Source organism: Vombatus ursinus, unplaced genomic scaffold, assembly GCF_900497805.2.
Source record: "Vombatus ursinus unplaced genomic scaffold, bare-nosed wombat genome assembly UNPS02011334.1, whole genome shotgun sequence".
Lineage (NCBI taxonomy): Eukaryota > Metazoa > Chordata > Mammalia > Diprotodontia > Vombatidae > Vombatus > Vombatus ursinus.
The window spans coordinates 2,086,940-2,103,635 of record NW_020951112.1 but is presented as its reverse complement, the minus strand read 5'-3'; the positions used below and the strand labels follow the sequence as shown (position 1 = coordinate 2,103,635).

At 40.9% G+C, this 16,696-nt stretch overlaps 1 protein-coding gene across 1 annotated transcript in view; it reads left to right on the top strand.

Moving 5' to 3' along the window:
- The first annotated feature begins 3,782 nt into the window (after positions 1 to 3,782).
- Positions 3,783 to 16,696, top strand: part of MYBPC1 (myosin binding protein C, slow type) — a 73,260-nt gene continuing 60,346 nt past the window's right edge. Inside the window, exons 1-5 of the mRNA XM_027855798.1 lie at positions 3,783 to 3,921; positions 4,891 to 4,932; positions 11,891 to 11,929; positions 12,373 to 12,408; positions 16,516 to 16,626. Coding sequence (XP_027711599.1) covers positions 3,783 to 3,921; positions 4,891 to 4,932; positions 11,891 to 11,929; positions 12,373 to 12,408; positions 16,516 to 16,626 — 367 coding nt within the window. The remainder of the gene's footprint in view (positions 3,922 to 4,890; positions 4,933 to 11,890; positions 11,930 to 12,372; positions 12,409 to 16,515; positions 16,627 to 16,696) is intronic.

Here is a 16,696-nt window from a genome sequence, read left to right as displayed (position 1 = left end):
ATTAAACATTTTTTAGAGGCATAGATGACATGATCATCTGTGTAGATGACACTAAACTGGATGTCAGTCAAGATCTAGGGCACTTAAGGGGCAGCTAGGTGGTGCAGTGGATAGAGCACTGGCCTTGAATTCAGGAGGACCTGAGTTCAAATGTGACCTCAGACATATAACACTTACTAACTGTGTGATCCTGGGCAAGTCACTTAACACCAATGCCTAGCCAAAAGAAAAAAAAAAGATCTAGAGCACTGAGCTGAACTTAACAAGATGAAATTCAATAGGAACAAATGTAAAGTAAACACTTGGGATCAAAAAAATCAACTGCATGACTACAGGATGTAGACAGCAGTATGAAGAAAAAAATCTAGGAGTTTTAGTGGATGGCAAGCACCATATGAGTCAGCAATATGCTATGACTGCCAAAAAAGAGAATATGGTCTTGGACCGCATTAACACAGGCACAGCCTTTAGGAACCAGAAGGGGCTGGAGCTTTGGTATTCCGCCTTGATCAGCTGGAGAGCAGCCAGAGGAGGCCAACCATGCTGATGTCTTGAGTCTTGAGTCTTGAGTCTATATCATCAAAGGATCTTTTGAAGGAACTGGAGAAAAGAAGGCTTGGGGAGGAGATGACAGCTGTCTTCAAGGATCTGAAGGAGTGCTGTGTAGAAGAAGGCAGAGAAATGAGTGGAAGCTGCAAAGAAGCAAATGTAGATTTGATATGGAACAATTAGTCCAGAGGTGGAATGGGCCACCTCAAGAGACGCTGAGCTCCCCCTCCTTGGAGGCCTTCGGGCAGAATTGACTGGCTGCTTCTCGGCTCAGTTCTAGTGGGGATTCCTTTCCAGTGTGGGCTGTACTCGATGGTGCTGAGCTCCTTCCAACTCCAAAATTCTGTGATTCTATGGTTCTGATTCTGAGTACACCGTGGAGATAAGACAGAGATTCACGAAAAGTTTTGTGAGGCTGGAAATAAATAATGTAAGACTCCAGCAAAATTTTTAAAAGGTTAGAGAGGATACAGTCCCAGCTCTGCCACTGATCAACCTTGGGCAAGTCACCTTCCTTCTCTGCTCCTCAGTTCAGTTCAGCTCCACTCCATAAACACAGATTAAGGGCTTACTGTGTGCCCTGTGCCAGTCAATGGGGACACAAAGACAAAATTGGAAAACAGCTCCTGTCCTCAGGGAACTTGCATTCCAACATTTACCCAGATGAGTGAATATAAAAATTTGAAGAAGGAGATTGATCCCTAAGGTTCCTTCCAGCTACTGTTAATTATGCTGTTAATTAAACCAATTGTATTATATTATTATTAATTATAAAGTTTTCACCATTAATGTTGGTTGAGAACACTGTGGGCTGATGTGGCTTAAGAAGTAACTTCTTAGCTTTCCCCCTTATTCTCAGCTTGTTTCATGCATTATCTTTCCGCTTTAGAATGTAAGACTCCTTGAAAACAGGGGCTTTCCTTTTGATTATTATTTTTATTCCCAGGGCTTAGTGCAGTGCCTGGTGCTAATAGATGCTTCAGCTAAGCTAATCTGAGTTTCTAGCTACCCATCCTACGGAAGTGTCTGTGGGTTTAGGTGCCTCTATTTTAGAGGCCATTTGGTTAAATCCAAATATTTGGGAAATTTCAACACCAACAGTAATCTCTCAATCCAATTTGGAAAAATAAACCAAAAGAAACCTTGCCGCAGCAACACACATTTTGCAGGGATCTGGGGCCTATGATTTCGTCCATGTAGGGAACTCCCAGTGAGAAAACTCCCTCCATCGATGCAGAGCAACTTTTCAGCTGACAGAGTTGGCCCGGGTCTCACGTCCAGGTTGTGACAGAAGTGGGATCCAAACCTAGGTGTCAGTCCCATCTCTTCTGAGGGCTGCTCTTTATCACCACATCATGCTGCCCTCACAGTAACATGAGATAGGGTATGATCATTATAAGACCATAAATGACACATCTTCATCTAAGTTACTTTAAACCAGACCTCGTAAATAACCTACTTCAGAGCCCAGAGAGGTGTCACACTTCTTTCCGGAATCCTCTTACTTCCATGGATATTTTCTCCACCTGACAGACATCCTGCCTTCCAAAGAAGGCTTGATTTATTTCTGCCCCCATCATGCCACACTCGGCTCCTTCCTATAGATTGATACAGACATAACCTTTGTTTTTGGGGTTTTTTTTAACTTGTGTGACTGTCACCAAAATAAGATTTCTTTTTGGCTTTCTCACTTGGTGCTGCCCAGTGATCTTTGTGAGAGCATGGATAAGTCATCCCAATCTGCACACATACACACATGTGGACACGAGCACACACGCACCATTTTTGACTAGACCTATCAGTCATCATTGTAGGGAGCTCTCAGCAAGGATTTTCTTCTATCCGTGCAGATCAGCATCTTTTCTGGAACTTAAATGTTCTAGAGAATTGCCTCTACTTACAATGTAAACATACCCCAGATAACACTTTGACATATCAAGAGTCCAGGTTTTTGGCAGCATTCCCTGAGGGTGTGTAATCCATAGAATATCAGATCCCCAGCCAGGCTGACTTACTGTTCAGCCCCTGCCTCTCATGCATACGACTGGCTTTGTGACCATGGGCAAGTCATGCCATCTTTCCCAGCCTTAGTTTTTCCAGCTATAAAATGGGACATAATAATAACTCATAGAGTATTACGAGGACTGAAATGCTTGAAGCCCTTTGTCTGGTCTTGGATCGGACTTCCCAGAGCTTGTGTTTCATTGCCCCTCGAAAGCCCACAGTTGCCTCTTTAGCGAGATGAGGCACTAGAGGAAGGCTTGGATGGAGGAAACTGGACGACGGCATTCATCATTTAAGCCAGGTAATAATGGAAGCTGTCTAATATGCCTTCATCCCTCAGAGATCCACTGGTATGGGGAGTCCCTTCACCAGTGACCATCATGACCTTTCTTCAGAGGTTGCAGTGATCTCTTGCCAACCCTTGCTGGAAGCATGGTAGGCTCTTGGTAAGATCAACCAGGGCTTGGGCCCTGCTGGCATAGCCTTCGAGGTCTCAGGGTCATCACCATGCCAGAAGACAGCTGAGGAGCCTGTTAGTGGAGGCAGCTGGCTTATCTCTCTAGTCTCTATGTTTTCTATATTTAGGAAACCTCTACTAAAGGAAGTGCATTGTATGGACAGAAAGTTGGCCTTGGAGGCAGAAAGGCCTGGGTTCAAGTCCTGCCTCTCCCACATACTAGCTATGCAATCCTGCACCATCCATTTGTAATCACTCTCTGCCCCAGGCAACTATCTAAGGCGATAAATCATAAGGCAAGTGCCACTTGCATGAGTGGTTTTGTCCCTGGGATGTCTCTAAACCTATGAAATCACAGGTCAAGTCCAAAAAGTTGAATTTTCAACTATTTAAAAATAAAACCTACATCAGAGATATAAGCTAGATAAAATTACACTGATAAGTGATAGGCTAAATAACAAGGAAATCTGAAGTTAGCCTTATCATTTACATGTTACTTAGCATTTCCTTGTGATGTTCAGAGTCACACCCAACAACTCAGGTAACACACTTTATGTCCATTATCTTATTTGAGCCTCACAAATACCTCATTTTCCTTAAAAGCAAAATGGAGCCATTGGGCTGGATGAGGGGTGAGCTCCCATCCAGCTCTAAGTCAGCGTTCCTCTGTGACCCCGTGAGAGAGCTGCTGTCATCGCTCTCGTTTTACAGAAAAGGAGGCAAAGGCTCCAGCCGGACAGGGGGCTTGTCCAGGGTGACCCACGGCTAGTACATGTATCCGAGGTGGGGTTCTGAGGCTCCCAGATCTACTGGAAGACACCACACGGGCCAGCGAGCAGTCACAGCTGTTGAGATGGGATGGCCTGTTTGTTGTCCAAAAGGAACAGACGGTCACTGCCGCACCGCTGCACGTAGGGACTGAAAAACTGGGTTATAGTTGGAAGGGACCTTCCTGGCCCCAGAGTCCAACTCAGATGTCGAAGATTAGAGAACCAAAGCCCAGGTGGGATGACTTGCCCAAGGTCACATAGGTCCAAGCATCGGAAGGAGGATTCAAACCTGACCCCTCCGGCTTCAGGGCTAGTTCTTCCCTCTGTGCTCTGTGGCCTTTCCCACTCTTCCTGCTGGGTGCCGTTCTCCTACCCTGGCATCTACCATGACACAGTCCTCAGATTCCATGCTATGGGACCACCGAATGGAGAAGACAGCCATGAATGGGGAAGAAAAAAAAGTTCTGTTAACGCTTTAATAACTGAATCCCTTTGGGCTGGGGCTGGGAGGAGCAGAAGAGAGCATGTGAATCTGACTCCTGCAGAATTCCATTCTACACAGTTATTCTAAGGACCCAGTCTGGACCTTCTGATAGGTTAATCTTTTCTTTGGCGTGCACTTGGATTGTATTACTAGGTCTCTGCACAGACTGTCCTGCATGCCTGGAATGTACTCCATCCTCATCCCCACCTCCTAAAATGGAGGCACCAAGGGGACTTGTGTGGCAAGAGGGCTGGACCCAGAGTCAGGATACACGTGTTCAAAACCTTGTTCTGATCTTTTCAACCTGTGTGACCTTGGATAAATCACTTAACCTCTGTTTGCCTCACATTCCTCATCTGTAAAATGGGGATAAGACCAGCACCTACCTCTCAGGATTGTTGTGAGGATCAAATAAGATAATATTTGCAAAGTGCTTAGCTCAGTGCCTGGCACATAGTAAGTGCTATGAAAATGCTAGCTATGAAGATGATAATGATGATGATGATGATTGATGATGATGGCGATGATAATCATTGACTTCCCTTTTTCTTACTAGCCCTAGAATTACAAATGTTTTCCGTCTATTTTAAGATCCTCTCAAACATTTCTTTGTACTTTCCATACAGAACAAAGTAAAGAGAAGGAGGGCGGATCTGGACCCCCTAAAGGTAAGTTGGGAGGAAGAGAAAGGAAGGATTGCCTTCAACAAAGCTAGAAGAAGAAGGAGCATCAGCAGCTGTTGTTCTGGTGCTCCTATCTCTATAACTCTGTGTTGAGTTTTCCCACTTTATTTGCCATGAGTCTGCTTCTGAGGTTGAATATGATTCCAACACAAATTTCTAAAAGAAAAAATAAAAGAACTCTTGAGATCACATAGAAAATTACTTCCTCTCCTCTTTTTTAACTTCCCCTGGACTTGAGGTAAGGAAGACATGAGTTCAAATTCTAACTGCATAATGATACATAAGCCACTTAATTTCACTGGACATCAATAAAATTATGAAGTTGGACCAAATGACACTGAATGTCCCTTCCAGCTCTGAATCTCTGATCCTATGATCCATGCATGAAAAGAGAGAGAAATGGGTAAAAATGCAAAATGAGGATAATCCCTCCTGTGCTGGGTGTTTGCCCTCACTGGAACGTCTTCCTGTGCCTCTCAGTCCATCCAGTTGCCACCCATTCTTCAAGGCTCAGCTGATCTTACTTTCCCTTCCCTTTGTTTCAGCTCACACTGGTCCCTTCTTTCTGTCTTCACTCATTTTAACACTCAATCTTGTACTGCCTTGGGTTGTAGCTAAAATATTTCCCTCGTGCACATCTTCCCTCAATCAGGTTATGAGAAAATCCCAACTTTCACTTCTCTATCAAACACAGTAGCATGCACACAGTAGGCTCTCAAAGAATATGTGTTACATGAACCAATGAATTTGTGCCCTATAGGAATTGCTGGTTGTCCAACAATATTTTAAAGCCTCATGGGTGCTACCCATCATCCAAATTAATTTCTATCCAGTTACAAATGAATGGCAAATAGAAAGGTGAGGATACCTTGACAATTCTTACCTAGTTAAAAAAAAACAGGCGTAGGAAGGGTTATGAGAGACACCAGGCATGAATATTCCAGATACTTATTCCCTTTGGCCTCAAAATTGGCATATAATGAGTATCTGCTGGAAACCATTGAATTCATTTTCACAAGCCTGTTGCTGAAATCTTAGCATGCCACTTAGCCCTCTACCTGACCAGTTGATACATAACTGAATTATCTCTCTCTATAAATGTCAAAATATAGAAAGAATTTTCATTGTTAGAGATTAAACTTAAAAGTTTTTTCCTCTACTTTGTCCAGATTAGTGTCAGGGTAGCTTTGATGATTTTTTGGGGGGAGGGGAAGAATTGTTTTATTAGCTTTGATATTGTGATAAATCTTTTTCATGACCATAGGGATCACCTGGTGGCACATTAAAGAGAAATACTGATGACAAAGCTCATCAACTCTGCCAGGTTTGCCGAGTGTCTGGGAACCCACCAAATCCTAAGCAGAAGCACCTGTCTGCCTGTGTTCTGGCCTCATACTCTCAGCTGCCCACCACAATCCTGTGATTCCCCTCCAGCCTACTCTATTCCCCAATAACCTGGAAGAATGTGTAATCACCACTCAGGCCCCTTCCGTCAATTCTATGTAGCCACCCACCAAGTTTAGTAGAGTTGAGGTAGAAGGAATAGCTGTAAGATAAAGTGACTGCTTTTTTTTTTTTAATTCACATACCAGAGTGTAGATAGCCAAATGACTATTGTCTCATTCTAAATCTTCCCTTTCGGAGGCCATAAAATGAACCCACTGGTGCCATCGTTATTTGAACCATTCTTGAACTCCTCTTCTGAAAGTTCATCAAAACACATTCCCACATCTTTTCAGTCTCCTCAATGGTGGCAAATCTCCATCCTTTCAGGATAGACTCAGTTTTTGCAAAGAAAAATGATTTGGAGCCAAGTTCAGTGAATGAGGTGACGCCATTCTTGATTAAAAGTTAGGTATGATATCAGAGCCTGAGTTTTCTTCTACCCCAATCCTAGGGACAGTCCAATGGGAAGCCCTCAGTAAAGGTTTTGAGATATGGATGTACTGCATTTGGTCACAAGGCGGCTGCTTTGAAGGCGGGTGCCTCTTTGGACATGTCGGGTGTCGGCTCTAGAATATTTGTAAAAATGAAATTGGATCATTTTTATATAACCGCAGGCAAGCCTGTCTGTCGTGGTTTCTGCCTCATATTCCTATTACAGATAATCCTGTGCTTTGTGGGTCTCAGATCTCACTGACGGGGTGCTCTCTCCAGGAGTGCAAATCACACCCAGGCCACAGGAGGAAGAGGCATTTCTTCATGGATGTCCTCCAGGAATATTCTACTAATAGGCATGAGAACACCTTAACACCTTTATTGCTTTTTCAGGCATTTGACTGGACCTTTCTCATTAACAGTACTCCATAAACTGTGGACTTGTTTCAGATCTACTTCTCTTCATTTCTATAGGCATCTAACTGGTATTTTATAAAACTTGGGATTCACATTCTTTTTATTATGAATCTGTTTTGCAGAGATGGAAATAAGCCTTCAGAAGTTCTAACAAATCTACTCCCTTGTGGGTTGTGTGTGTGTGTGTGTGTGTGTGAGTGTATCTTAATATGTCCACCTTGTTTTCTTCCTTTTCTCCTCTCAGCTTTCTTTATAAATGAAGTAATGCCCTGGTGCTTTTGACTAGCAGACTGAAAACATATCCTGTGTCCTCTTATTTTAGCTTCCACCCAGTTAATCAACTATTAACTAAAATGTCTGCATGCTTCATCTACATAATTTAATTACATTTTTCCTTTTTAGCAAATGGTATATTAAAAACTAGCATCAGTTACTCAAATATCTCAAAACATAGGAATCCATGTGCACAAGTAACATTCTAAGTGTTTTTTGCCCTCACCTGGATTTATCACCACCATATAACTTTGTTTGTGTCTGTTGTGTAAATGAACTCAGTCTCTGAAACACAGGGTGGTGTGGTGGGTGGAAGATGGCCTGAGAATCAGGAAAATTTGGTTTCAGGTACTACCTCATACTCATAAAAGTTGTAGGACCATGGGCAAGTCAATGCTTTTAATGCCCAGGCAAAGATGCAGGTATTTTCTGTCTCACAAACATTGACTGATTCTATTTCTTTGAATTTTCATTGCCTTCAGCCTTTATCCTAAAAACTCAACAGTTAACAGCCACTGAGTTCAATGTATGTTTTTTTAAAATTGGAAATCATTTTTAATCTAAGGTAGAAGTGACCACACTCAGGGAATCCTAGACCACACTCAGGGAATCCTAGTACTTTTTGACTGACGAGATGAGCTTTTGATGTCGCTAATACAATAAATTGGTTTGGAACATGATAATAGCATCTGCATTCCACCATCCTGAATCCTGACTCTGCCACTTGCTAGCTTGTGTGACCCTGACCAGGTCACTTAACCTCTGCAGGTCTCACTTTCCCGCTCTGCAAAATAAGGGGATTTGAATTACATGGCCACTAAGGTTTGGTCTAGCCTTACATCTCTGATGATTTGACTTTCAGACTCATCTCATCCCTCAGATGTCCATATGCAAAGGTCCTGCCCCTCAGTCCCAGCCCTTATCGTATTGTTTAATTAAAAATACATTCAGACAAAGACAAAAAGGAACAATCCCTCCCTACCTTCAAGGAGCCTAATATGGAGCCTATGGACTGTGGGAATATTTCCATGGCAAATTCAACCTGGGCATTTTCAGCCATATCTAAGAAACTCATAAATTCACAGACCTTGACTCAGACAAGCTAATTTTTCAACGTGAATATCATAATTAAATTATTGCAAAGCAATTTCAGGTCCTAAGCTATTTTGGGAGGAGATAGTAAATGTTATGCCTGTTAGACACATTGGGTGTCTTTTCCTGAAATTGTTTTCCTTAGTAGTCTCTGAAGTTTGCCATTTTTAGTATAAGGCATCTTTGAATTAAGTAATTATTCCCTGGGAAACATTTTGGCTCATTTGGAGGAATGATTTTTCTTTCAGGAAACCAAACACCAGTATTCTCAAGCCTTGATTTTACATATATGTCTTCCCCTTTTCCCAGTCTCCACACTCCCATTCCCAAGAATGCTTCTTTTTATAATGCCCAATTTTTAAAAATTCACTATTTTTAAAAAGTTTTTATTGATATTTTCTGTTTCTTACATCACCATGGTTATCCCAAGTATCCCTCCTCCTCTACCTCCTAAAGAGCACATATCCCTCATCCTCCCATATGACAAATAGTTTTTTAGAGAGGAAAAAAAAAATCAGCACAACTGATCAATACATTGAAAACGTCCAAAAATAATTGCAGTATGTAACAACTGTGGGCCTCTCACCACACAAAGGGAAAAGCTGTACCCAGCTTTTTAAAAATTCTTTTTTCAATTATCAAGCATTCATTTTTTTCTTTCTTGTCCCCTAAAAAAAATATTCTTGCAAAAAATGTTCCTCATTCTGCACATGTAGTCATTGCCTCTGTCAGGAGGTGGGTAGCTTCCTTTGTAATTGGTTCTGTGGAATGATAATTGATCAGCGTTCTCACATCTTTCAAAATTGTTCATTTTTGAAGTGTTGTCTTAAATGCCTGACTTTCACTAAATTTGAAGGCACTCATCCGCTATGATTTGGTCCGTCAAAATTATCTTCATTAATTTTTATGTAATTCTCATGATTTTATGAAAGCATGTGAAGACTATCTTTCCTTCTAGTAAGGAATTAACTCAAAGATCTGAGAGAGAATTTTTATGTTCATTTAGTGCCCTCCAAAAACAACCAAATAAAAAAAAATGAAGGATGATGTGTCCTTTTCAGTTAGTTTTTCATTTCTTTGTCCAATATTGGTAGAAGTTCTTTGCTAAGTTTCTGATAAATGGTAAAAATTTATTTTCATTTTTACAGCAACACACAAGCCAAGTGATAATATAAATATGAGGGACCAGGATATGGCACTGTTTTGGAGTAGAGGGAGATAGAGAAGGAAATCCTTTAGCTATTTCAGTAATTTACATCCTTGGGAAATGTTTGATTAGAACTCATTTCATGCTGTTCTTTCTATCATGAATAATGTAATAGCAAAGTTCCAGGAGATGTGATATAGAATCTCCAGTCACCTGAAATGCAGAATATATTTCAATGACTTCAGTAGCCTCTGAAATTTTCACATTTTTGTGTTGAATATGCACCCTAACTCCAATTTGGGGTCATGTTTACCAGATATGACTGTCTTCACAGCTCTGGCTATATAGACAAATTACAAATACATCATTTGTAGCCCAAAATACACCTCTGATGAGGCAGAAAACATCAGGTAGGTGAATCACATTTGTATTCAAATTCTGCATTAAGTACAAGAAAATGTAGAGTTTGTGTTAAATAGATAATTCCAAATGATTTTGCTTCTTAAAGTGGTCTAATATATGTGTTTTTCTTGAGAAATTTCTCAAAATATTTATTGTGGTAAATGTATAATAGTTTTCTAGATCTAATTTTATGCACTATTTTAGGCTTACTTTTTTAAAGAATTCATACTCAGTCAAACATTTTCACAAGTTTTAAGGCAGCTTTAAAAACCACTTTTTTTTTTTGGCTAGGCAATGAGGTTAAGTGACTCGCCCAGGGTCACACAGCTAATAAGTGTTATGTGTCTGAGGCCGGATTTGAACTCAGGTCCTCCTGAATCCAGGGCCGGTGCTCTATCCACTGTGCTACCTAGCTGCCTAGCTGCCCCCTAAAAACCACTTTTAAACAGTGATATTTCATGCTTTTAATTTTTTTTGCCAAACACATTTTTGAGAGTTCAAAAGATCTGTGATTTCATTGGTGCTTCTACACCTTAGTAGGTGGTCCTCATGAATTGTTATGGTCTTAAATGAGAAGCACCCAACATCGCTAGAGTTTTAAGACTCTTTTATTCAAGGTCTAAAATTAATATTATTCCTGCCTTTGAAGTTCAAGCATTTTACTTGGATGTCTAGTCAGTATACGTGTATGAAATACCATAAATATGCTGCCACCATACTTACAGTTTTATCTCATATAAGTATAGCTGATGAAATATTTGTAAGTACTATACAGAATTAAATAATGATGACATTCATCCTGGAAAAATTGTTACAAAGATCTTTAAATGGTTTGTGATGTATTTAGTAAGAAGAACAAATTCTTGCATGAAGGCCATGTTTGCAAATGGACCTATGGCCTACTTGCACCCCTGTTCTTCTTTCCATTTCCCTTTAGTGTGGTGGGCATTAAATATTCAAAAGCTTTTAAGGTGTTGGTTAAACATAGGCCAAATTTACTTATTATTTCTAATCTTTCAGAAAAGATATATTCTTAAACACTGATTCATGCTCATGTCCAAAACAATACAAATGTGTTAATAATATAAAGGACAGACATTTTGCTTGCTGCAAAGGAAATTACTGAATTAAGAGAGGCAGTGTGGATTAGTGGGAAGAGTGCTGGATCTGGGTTCAAATCCCAGGTCTGCCACCTCTTACTTATATGACCTGGGGCAAGTCATCTTTACCTCTCTAGGCCTGTTTCCTCTTCTACGAAAGACAAGACTGTACCCTATGGCCCAACTCTAAATCTATGACCCAATGATATATAAAGAGAGGAGGTTGGATTAGGCAATCTCCAACCCCAAATCTGTGATCTGATCTGCTATTGACTCTGGTTTCACCATTTGGCGATTTCCATGTTACCTCTTTTCTCAGCCATACAGAGAACTTTTCCCATGGCTCATCTTCCCTAAACCTTTGATTCAGTTTAGTTGGTCTGCTGCCTGTTCTTTTTAAATTTATTTCACTGAATCACCACTTCACCTTCTAAGGGTTCTGAGCTTTATCTTTTAGTTTGAAGTTCTCTCTACAAGTGGTTCCTTCCCCTTTTTTTCTGCAGGTGTCATTTTCTCATCTCATCTCTGGTTCTCCCACTACCACCTCACTCCCATTCCTTCTCCCCCCAAAGAAGGTTAATGTGGACAAGGCTCTTTTTCCCTTGATTATTTTCTTCCTATTTCTTTTTTCCAGGTGAAGGTGATGTCTCTCCACCCAGTGCCTTGCCAGCAGGTTAGGATGGTTCCAATTTTTAAATTTAAGTTTATTGTTAATTGGCTAGAAAAAAAGAAGTCTAAGTCAGCTGCTACGTGGAACTTTGAGCTGCAAGCTCCCTGGGATTTCACCCAGAATGGCTCCATGGCCAGGAACTAAAAAGCTTGGACTGTAATTTTCACAGTATTGGAAAAGGAAACTTTGCTTAATGAATTAAATAAAATTAATATGACTTGAGATACTAATTTCACAAAAATAGTAATACTTGAGTTTCCAGTCCTGCCATATGCTTTCATATGTATATATATTTTATATTTACAAAGCTCCTGGTGATTTATCACATAAACCAACTTCAATGTTCTCTCTATCAACAGAAGAGCCAGCTTTTGGGAGGACTAAGAGGGTATGAAGTCATCCCAAATTCTTTTAACAGTGTCATCCAAGTTACTCTTTCCTTTCAGATATCAATGCCCGGGCACTGGCAAGGAAAGATTCAGGTGAGCGCATTCCTGAATAAACAAGACATTCCATTCATGTCTTCAAATGACTGACCACTAATGCTCTCTTTCCTTAAAGGTGTTGATTCTGTGATTCGACTTTTAACATTTGTTTTATTTCAGTCTTATCCTCCATAAGAATCTCCTAGTGCACTCTGTTTACAAGAACATCATTTTGTTAGGAAATCAGTGGAAATTATATACATATATATATATGTGGCAAACGGTAAATATTCACAGTTTAGTCAAGTTTTATCATTACTTTTGTTTTCCTTTCAAGTCAATTCAGCAAGCATTCACCAGGTATACCGACTGTGTGCCCAGCACAATGCTAGGTGCAATGGATTCAAAGACAAAATGAAGCAATGATTGAAAAAGTATTTATTAAGTACTTACTGTGTACTGTGTATGCTGTGGTAGAGTCCTAGGGATAAAAATAGAAAAGGAAGCTACTTTCTGTCCTCAAAGTGTTTATCTTCTGCCAGATATTGTGCTTCTACAATATTTGTCAAACATGGAGATCAAGAAGTCACACAGGAAGGACTATCTCCATTCTTAGTGACTGGCCTTCTTCAGGTGTCAGCTGAATCCTCACCTTCTACAAGAAGCCTTAACCAGTCCCTACTTAATGCAAATGTCTTCCCTCTGAGAGCATCTGCAATTTATCCTATATATACCTTCTTGTTCATAGTTGCTTCCATGTTATCTCCCTCTTTAGACTATGAGCTCCCTGAGGGCAGGCACTGTTTTTGCCTTTCTTTGTATCCCTGGCATTTAGCACAGTGCCTGGGCTATAGGAGGTGCTTAAAGATGCTTATTAGCTCATAGAGCTTATTTATTAAGGAAACAAAAGTTCATAAACATCAAATATAATCTTATTATGGGATCAGATTGTAAGATATCTTTTCAGTAAAAGTTCTTTTTCTAGAAAACTTTCTAGAAAAAAAAAGAAGGAAAGAAAGGTCTCCTTACACTGTCCTGTCAAAGATAAATAAATTGTGTTGCCCCTTATTACATTTTTGCCTAATTGAATTAAATTGGTGTACTTTATAAAGAAGAGAGTGGAGAAATAGGGAACATTGATTAATATGGACTTAGTCTGACAGGGTTGGAGTTAATCACAGGTGAAATAGGAAGGCCCCCAGGGTGTGAAGGGCACTACAAGTCCCCAAATGAGATAAACCTTTACTCTTTCTTTTGGATAGCCTTGGGCTTTTACAGTCACTAATGGGTTATGTAACAAAGCAGGACCCTTGTCTCCACAAGGCCCCACTTAAAATTAATTCTTCCATTAGTATTTTAGAATGGAGTAGTTACTGAAACCCAGAACGCATCAGCATCAGTGAAGACCATGATGGGAAGGCATGAGCGCATAGGGCAAGGGAAGGCAGATTTCTGGGGCTAGGTGGACACTAAGGTTGGTGCTGTGCTAACTGCAGATAAACTGCAACTGTAGAGTTTTGGACAGTGTGAGAAGGGAGACCAAAAAAAGAGTGGAGTCGAGCCCAAGGCAGGGCAACGGGAGAACTTTGCCCAGGGGTACCAGAATTTAGAGGGTATGGACATGTAATGACTCTAAAAGATTGCACAATTTAAAAAATTGTTCTGGGGCAGCTAGGTGGCGCAGTGGATACAGCACTGGCTCTGGAGTCATGAGGACCTGAGTTCAAATCTGGCCTCAGACGCTTGACACTTACTAACTGTGTGACCCTGGGCAAGTCACTTAACCCCATTGCCTAACCAATAAAAAAAAAATTTGTTCCATGTACAATTTGATAGCACTTTAAGCAGCTGGGGGGAAAACTGCACTTAGCAACTGATTGGTGAGAATAATTATTTAAAATACCCTGTTCTACTCCTACCCTAGGAAGTGGTCTTCTGGGCTGTTCCATGTACATATATTCCCAGTGAATAGTCAGTAGGATACACTGAGGTCACCCTGGAGAGAGAGAGAGTTGGTATTGCATAGGAACCAATGGAGATCCACTGAGGTGACGATTGAGAAAATAGGGAATCAGTAGGCAGATCCAATCTCATCACCCTTCTTTAAAATATTTGTTTAAAATGACTAAGCCATCATCTAAGACTTGAAATTGCTATCATTACAAAGATATTTTGGTTGTAACAATACATGACCTGTATTTAACTCTGCCTTATATTTGGGCCCTAGAAGTGGTACAGAGTGGATAAAATAGGGTCATTTGACAAGTAGAGAAATATGTGATTTTCCCCACCCTGCTGGGAGACTAGGCCCCATTAACTGTTCCCATTCGTGAGTTTCCTAGGTTGCTGTGGCCAATGAATTTGTCACCAAATGGCCAGTCTACTGGAGATGAGCCTCCTGGCCTTCAGGCAACAGTGCCAGTTGGTTACCTTGGCCATATTCAAAGATGTATCTGCCTGGTAGAACCTGCCAGAGCTTGTGCTCTGATGTCATAACCTTCAAAGCACCTAAGGTCACTTCTACCCCATCATGAGGCAACGGAGGAAGATGTCTCTTGAGGACCACCATGCATATTGCTATTACTTAACTGGATGCATTTTTAATTCTGTTCCTTGACAAAATGGTGGACAGCGCAGTGAACAGAGAGCCAGTCTTGAAGCCAGGAAGCCCTGGATTCAAGTCTAATCTCTAGCCCATACTAGACTAGTGTGACCCTGGGCAAATCACTTAACATCTCGGTCGGTGCCCAGGGAGCTCTTTGAGACTACACATTGCAAGAAAAAATGTTGGCCTGCATTGGTAGAGGGAGTTTCCTCACCTGGGAGTTCCATATTCCAATCCCGGTCCCTATCCCTATCCTTTGACGAAATAAATCTATACAGTATAAAATAATACAGTATAAAACATCAACATCAAAATGTGGGTGAGAACTAGCATTAGGTGATCCCTCCATCCAAGTATAAATATTGATCATTGGCTTTCTAAATAACAAAACCAAAAGTTAACAGAAATGTTCATCTTGCTGTAGGCAGTATTTTGTTGGAAAATGAAGCTGCCTCTCTTTCAAACGGAAGTGGAAAGTATTCTATGTATCCTTCCTTGTGGTTCAGGAAACAGCTAAGGCTTGTTCACTGGTTACGCTTTTTCTCGGGCCATTGAATAACAGCTGCTGAAATTGCCCCTCTTCCCTACAGCTCTCAGCCGGCTACTTTGAATACAGATTGCAGGGATCAAGCAATGCCTGACATTCCCTCTCCAGCATTTCTCCTCTGAGCTGAGCTGCCTGCAGTTCTGTATGATTTCTAAGCACTCTGTTATCCCAGTTTGACTTTTTCCTTGGAGCTCCCAATAGAAGAGAATTGTCTTGCTTAAAAATAAGAGATTGTTGGGGGTGGGGGGAAGGAAAGATGGAAGAAAGGAGGGAAGGAATAGAAAAAGGAAAGAAGGAACAGAAAGAGTCAATACTCTGAACTTTTCTTTCACTATGGACAGGAATGCTAAAGACTTTTCTTGATTCAGGAAGTCACCTTTGGACTTCCTAGTCATAGGTGATATGGTAATATCACAGGTAATATTTGGACAAGCCAAAGCTTCTCACTTGTAGCTCATTAAAGAACCTAAATCATGGGCTTATCCATAGGATGAGCGACAGGATTGATTAGTTGGCCTTCCTCATGCATCTACCAAGCAAAGCACATCAGCCAGGGAATACTCATCTAATCTCCTTAATCCTTCTTCCCCTCCCTCTCGGGAATTGATGGGCTATGCTGGTTCCATCTAACTTTAGAGCAGTCACACAGACGTGGCCATATCCATTTATTTGCTACTGTCATGTACCTCGAAAAGGAAGATTAGGCTGGTTTAGAACACGATGATGAAGATAAGACTGGTAAATTCCTACCACTTGTTCGAGAATTTCCCCTCTGCCTAGAAATGTTCTCATTCTAATGTCTTTTTCTCACCATCATGGAGAGCTTTTCTCACAAAAAAACTGTAAGATCTCATTTTACTGAAACCCATTACCCTGTAAAAAATGGGAGAGTTAAGCTATTGCGTTAAAAAAAGGTCGGTTCCTGAGTTAATCCAAACACTGAGCACAGGTAAGTCTTCTTTCTGGGGACAACCTTACCTGGAAAGTGATCTGTTTACTTCCTGCCTCTTAGAATGGTCCCTTGGTGAATCCCCAGTCGGGGAAGAACAGGATAAGCAGAACTCCAACACCTCCCAAAGTGTGCTCTTTGTGGAGAAGCCTCAGAACGGAACGGTGAAAGTTGGTGAGTGCCTGGAATTTAGTGATGCTCTTGAGGGAGGGGACTGTCCTCCCTGCTTGTGTTTGTATTCTCA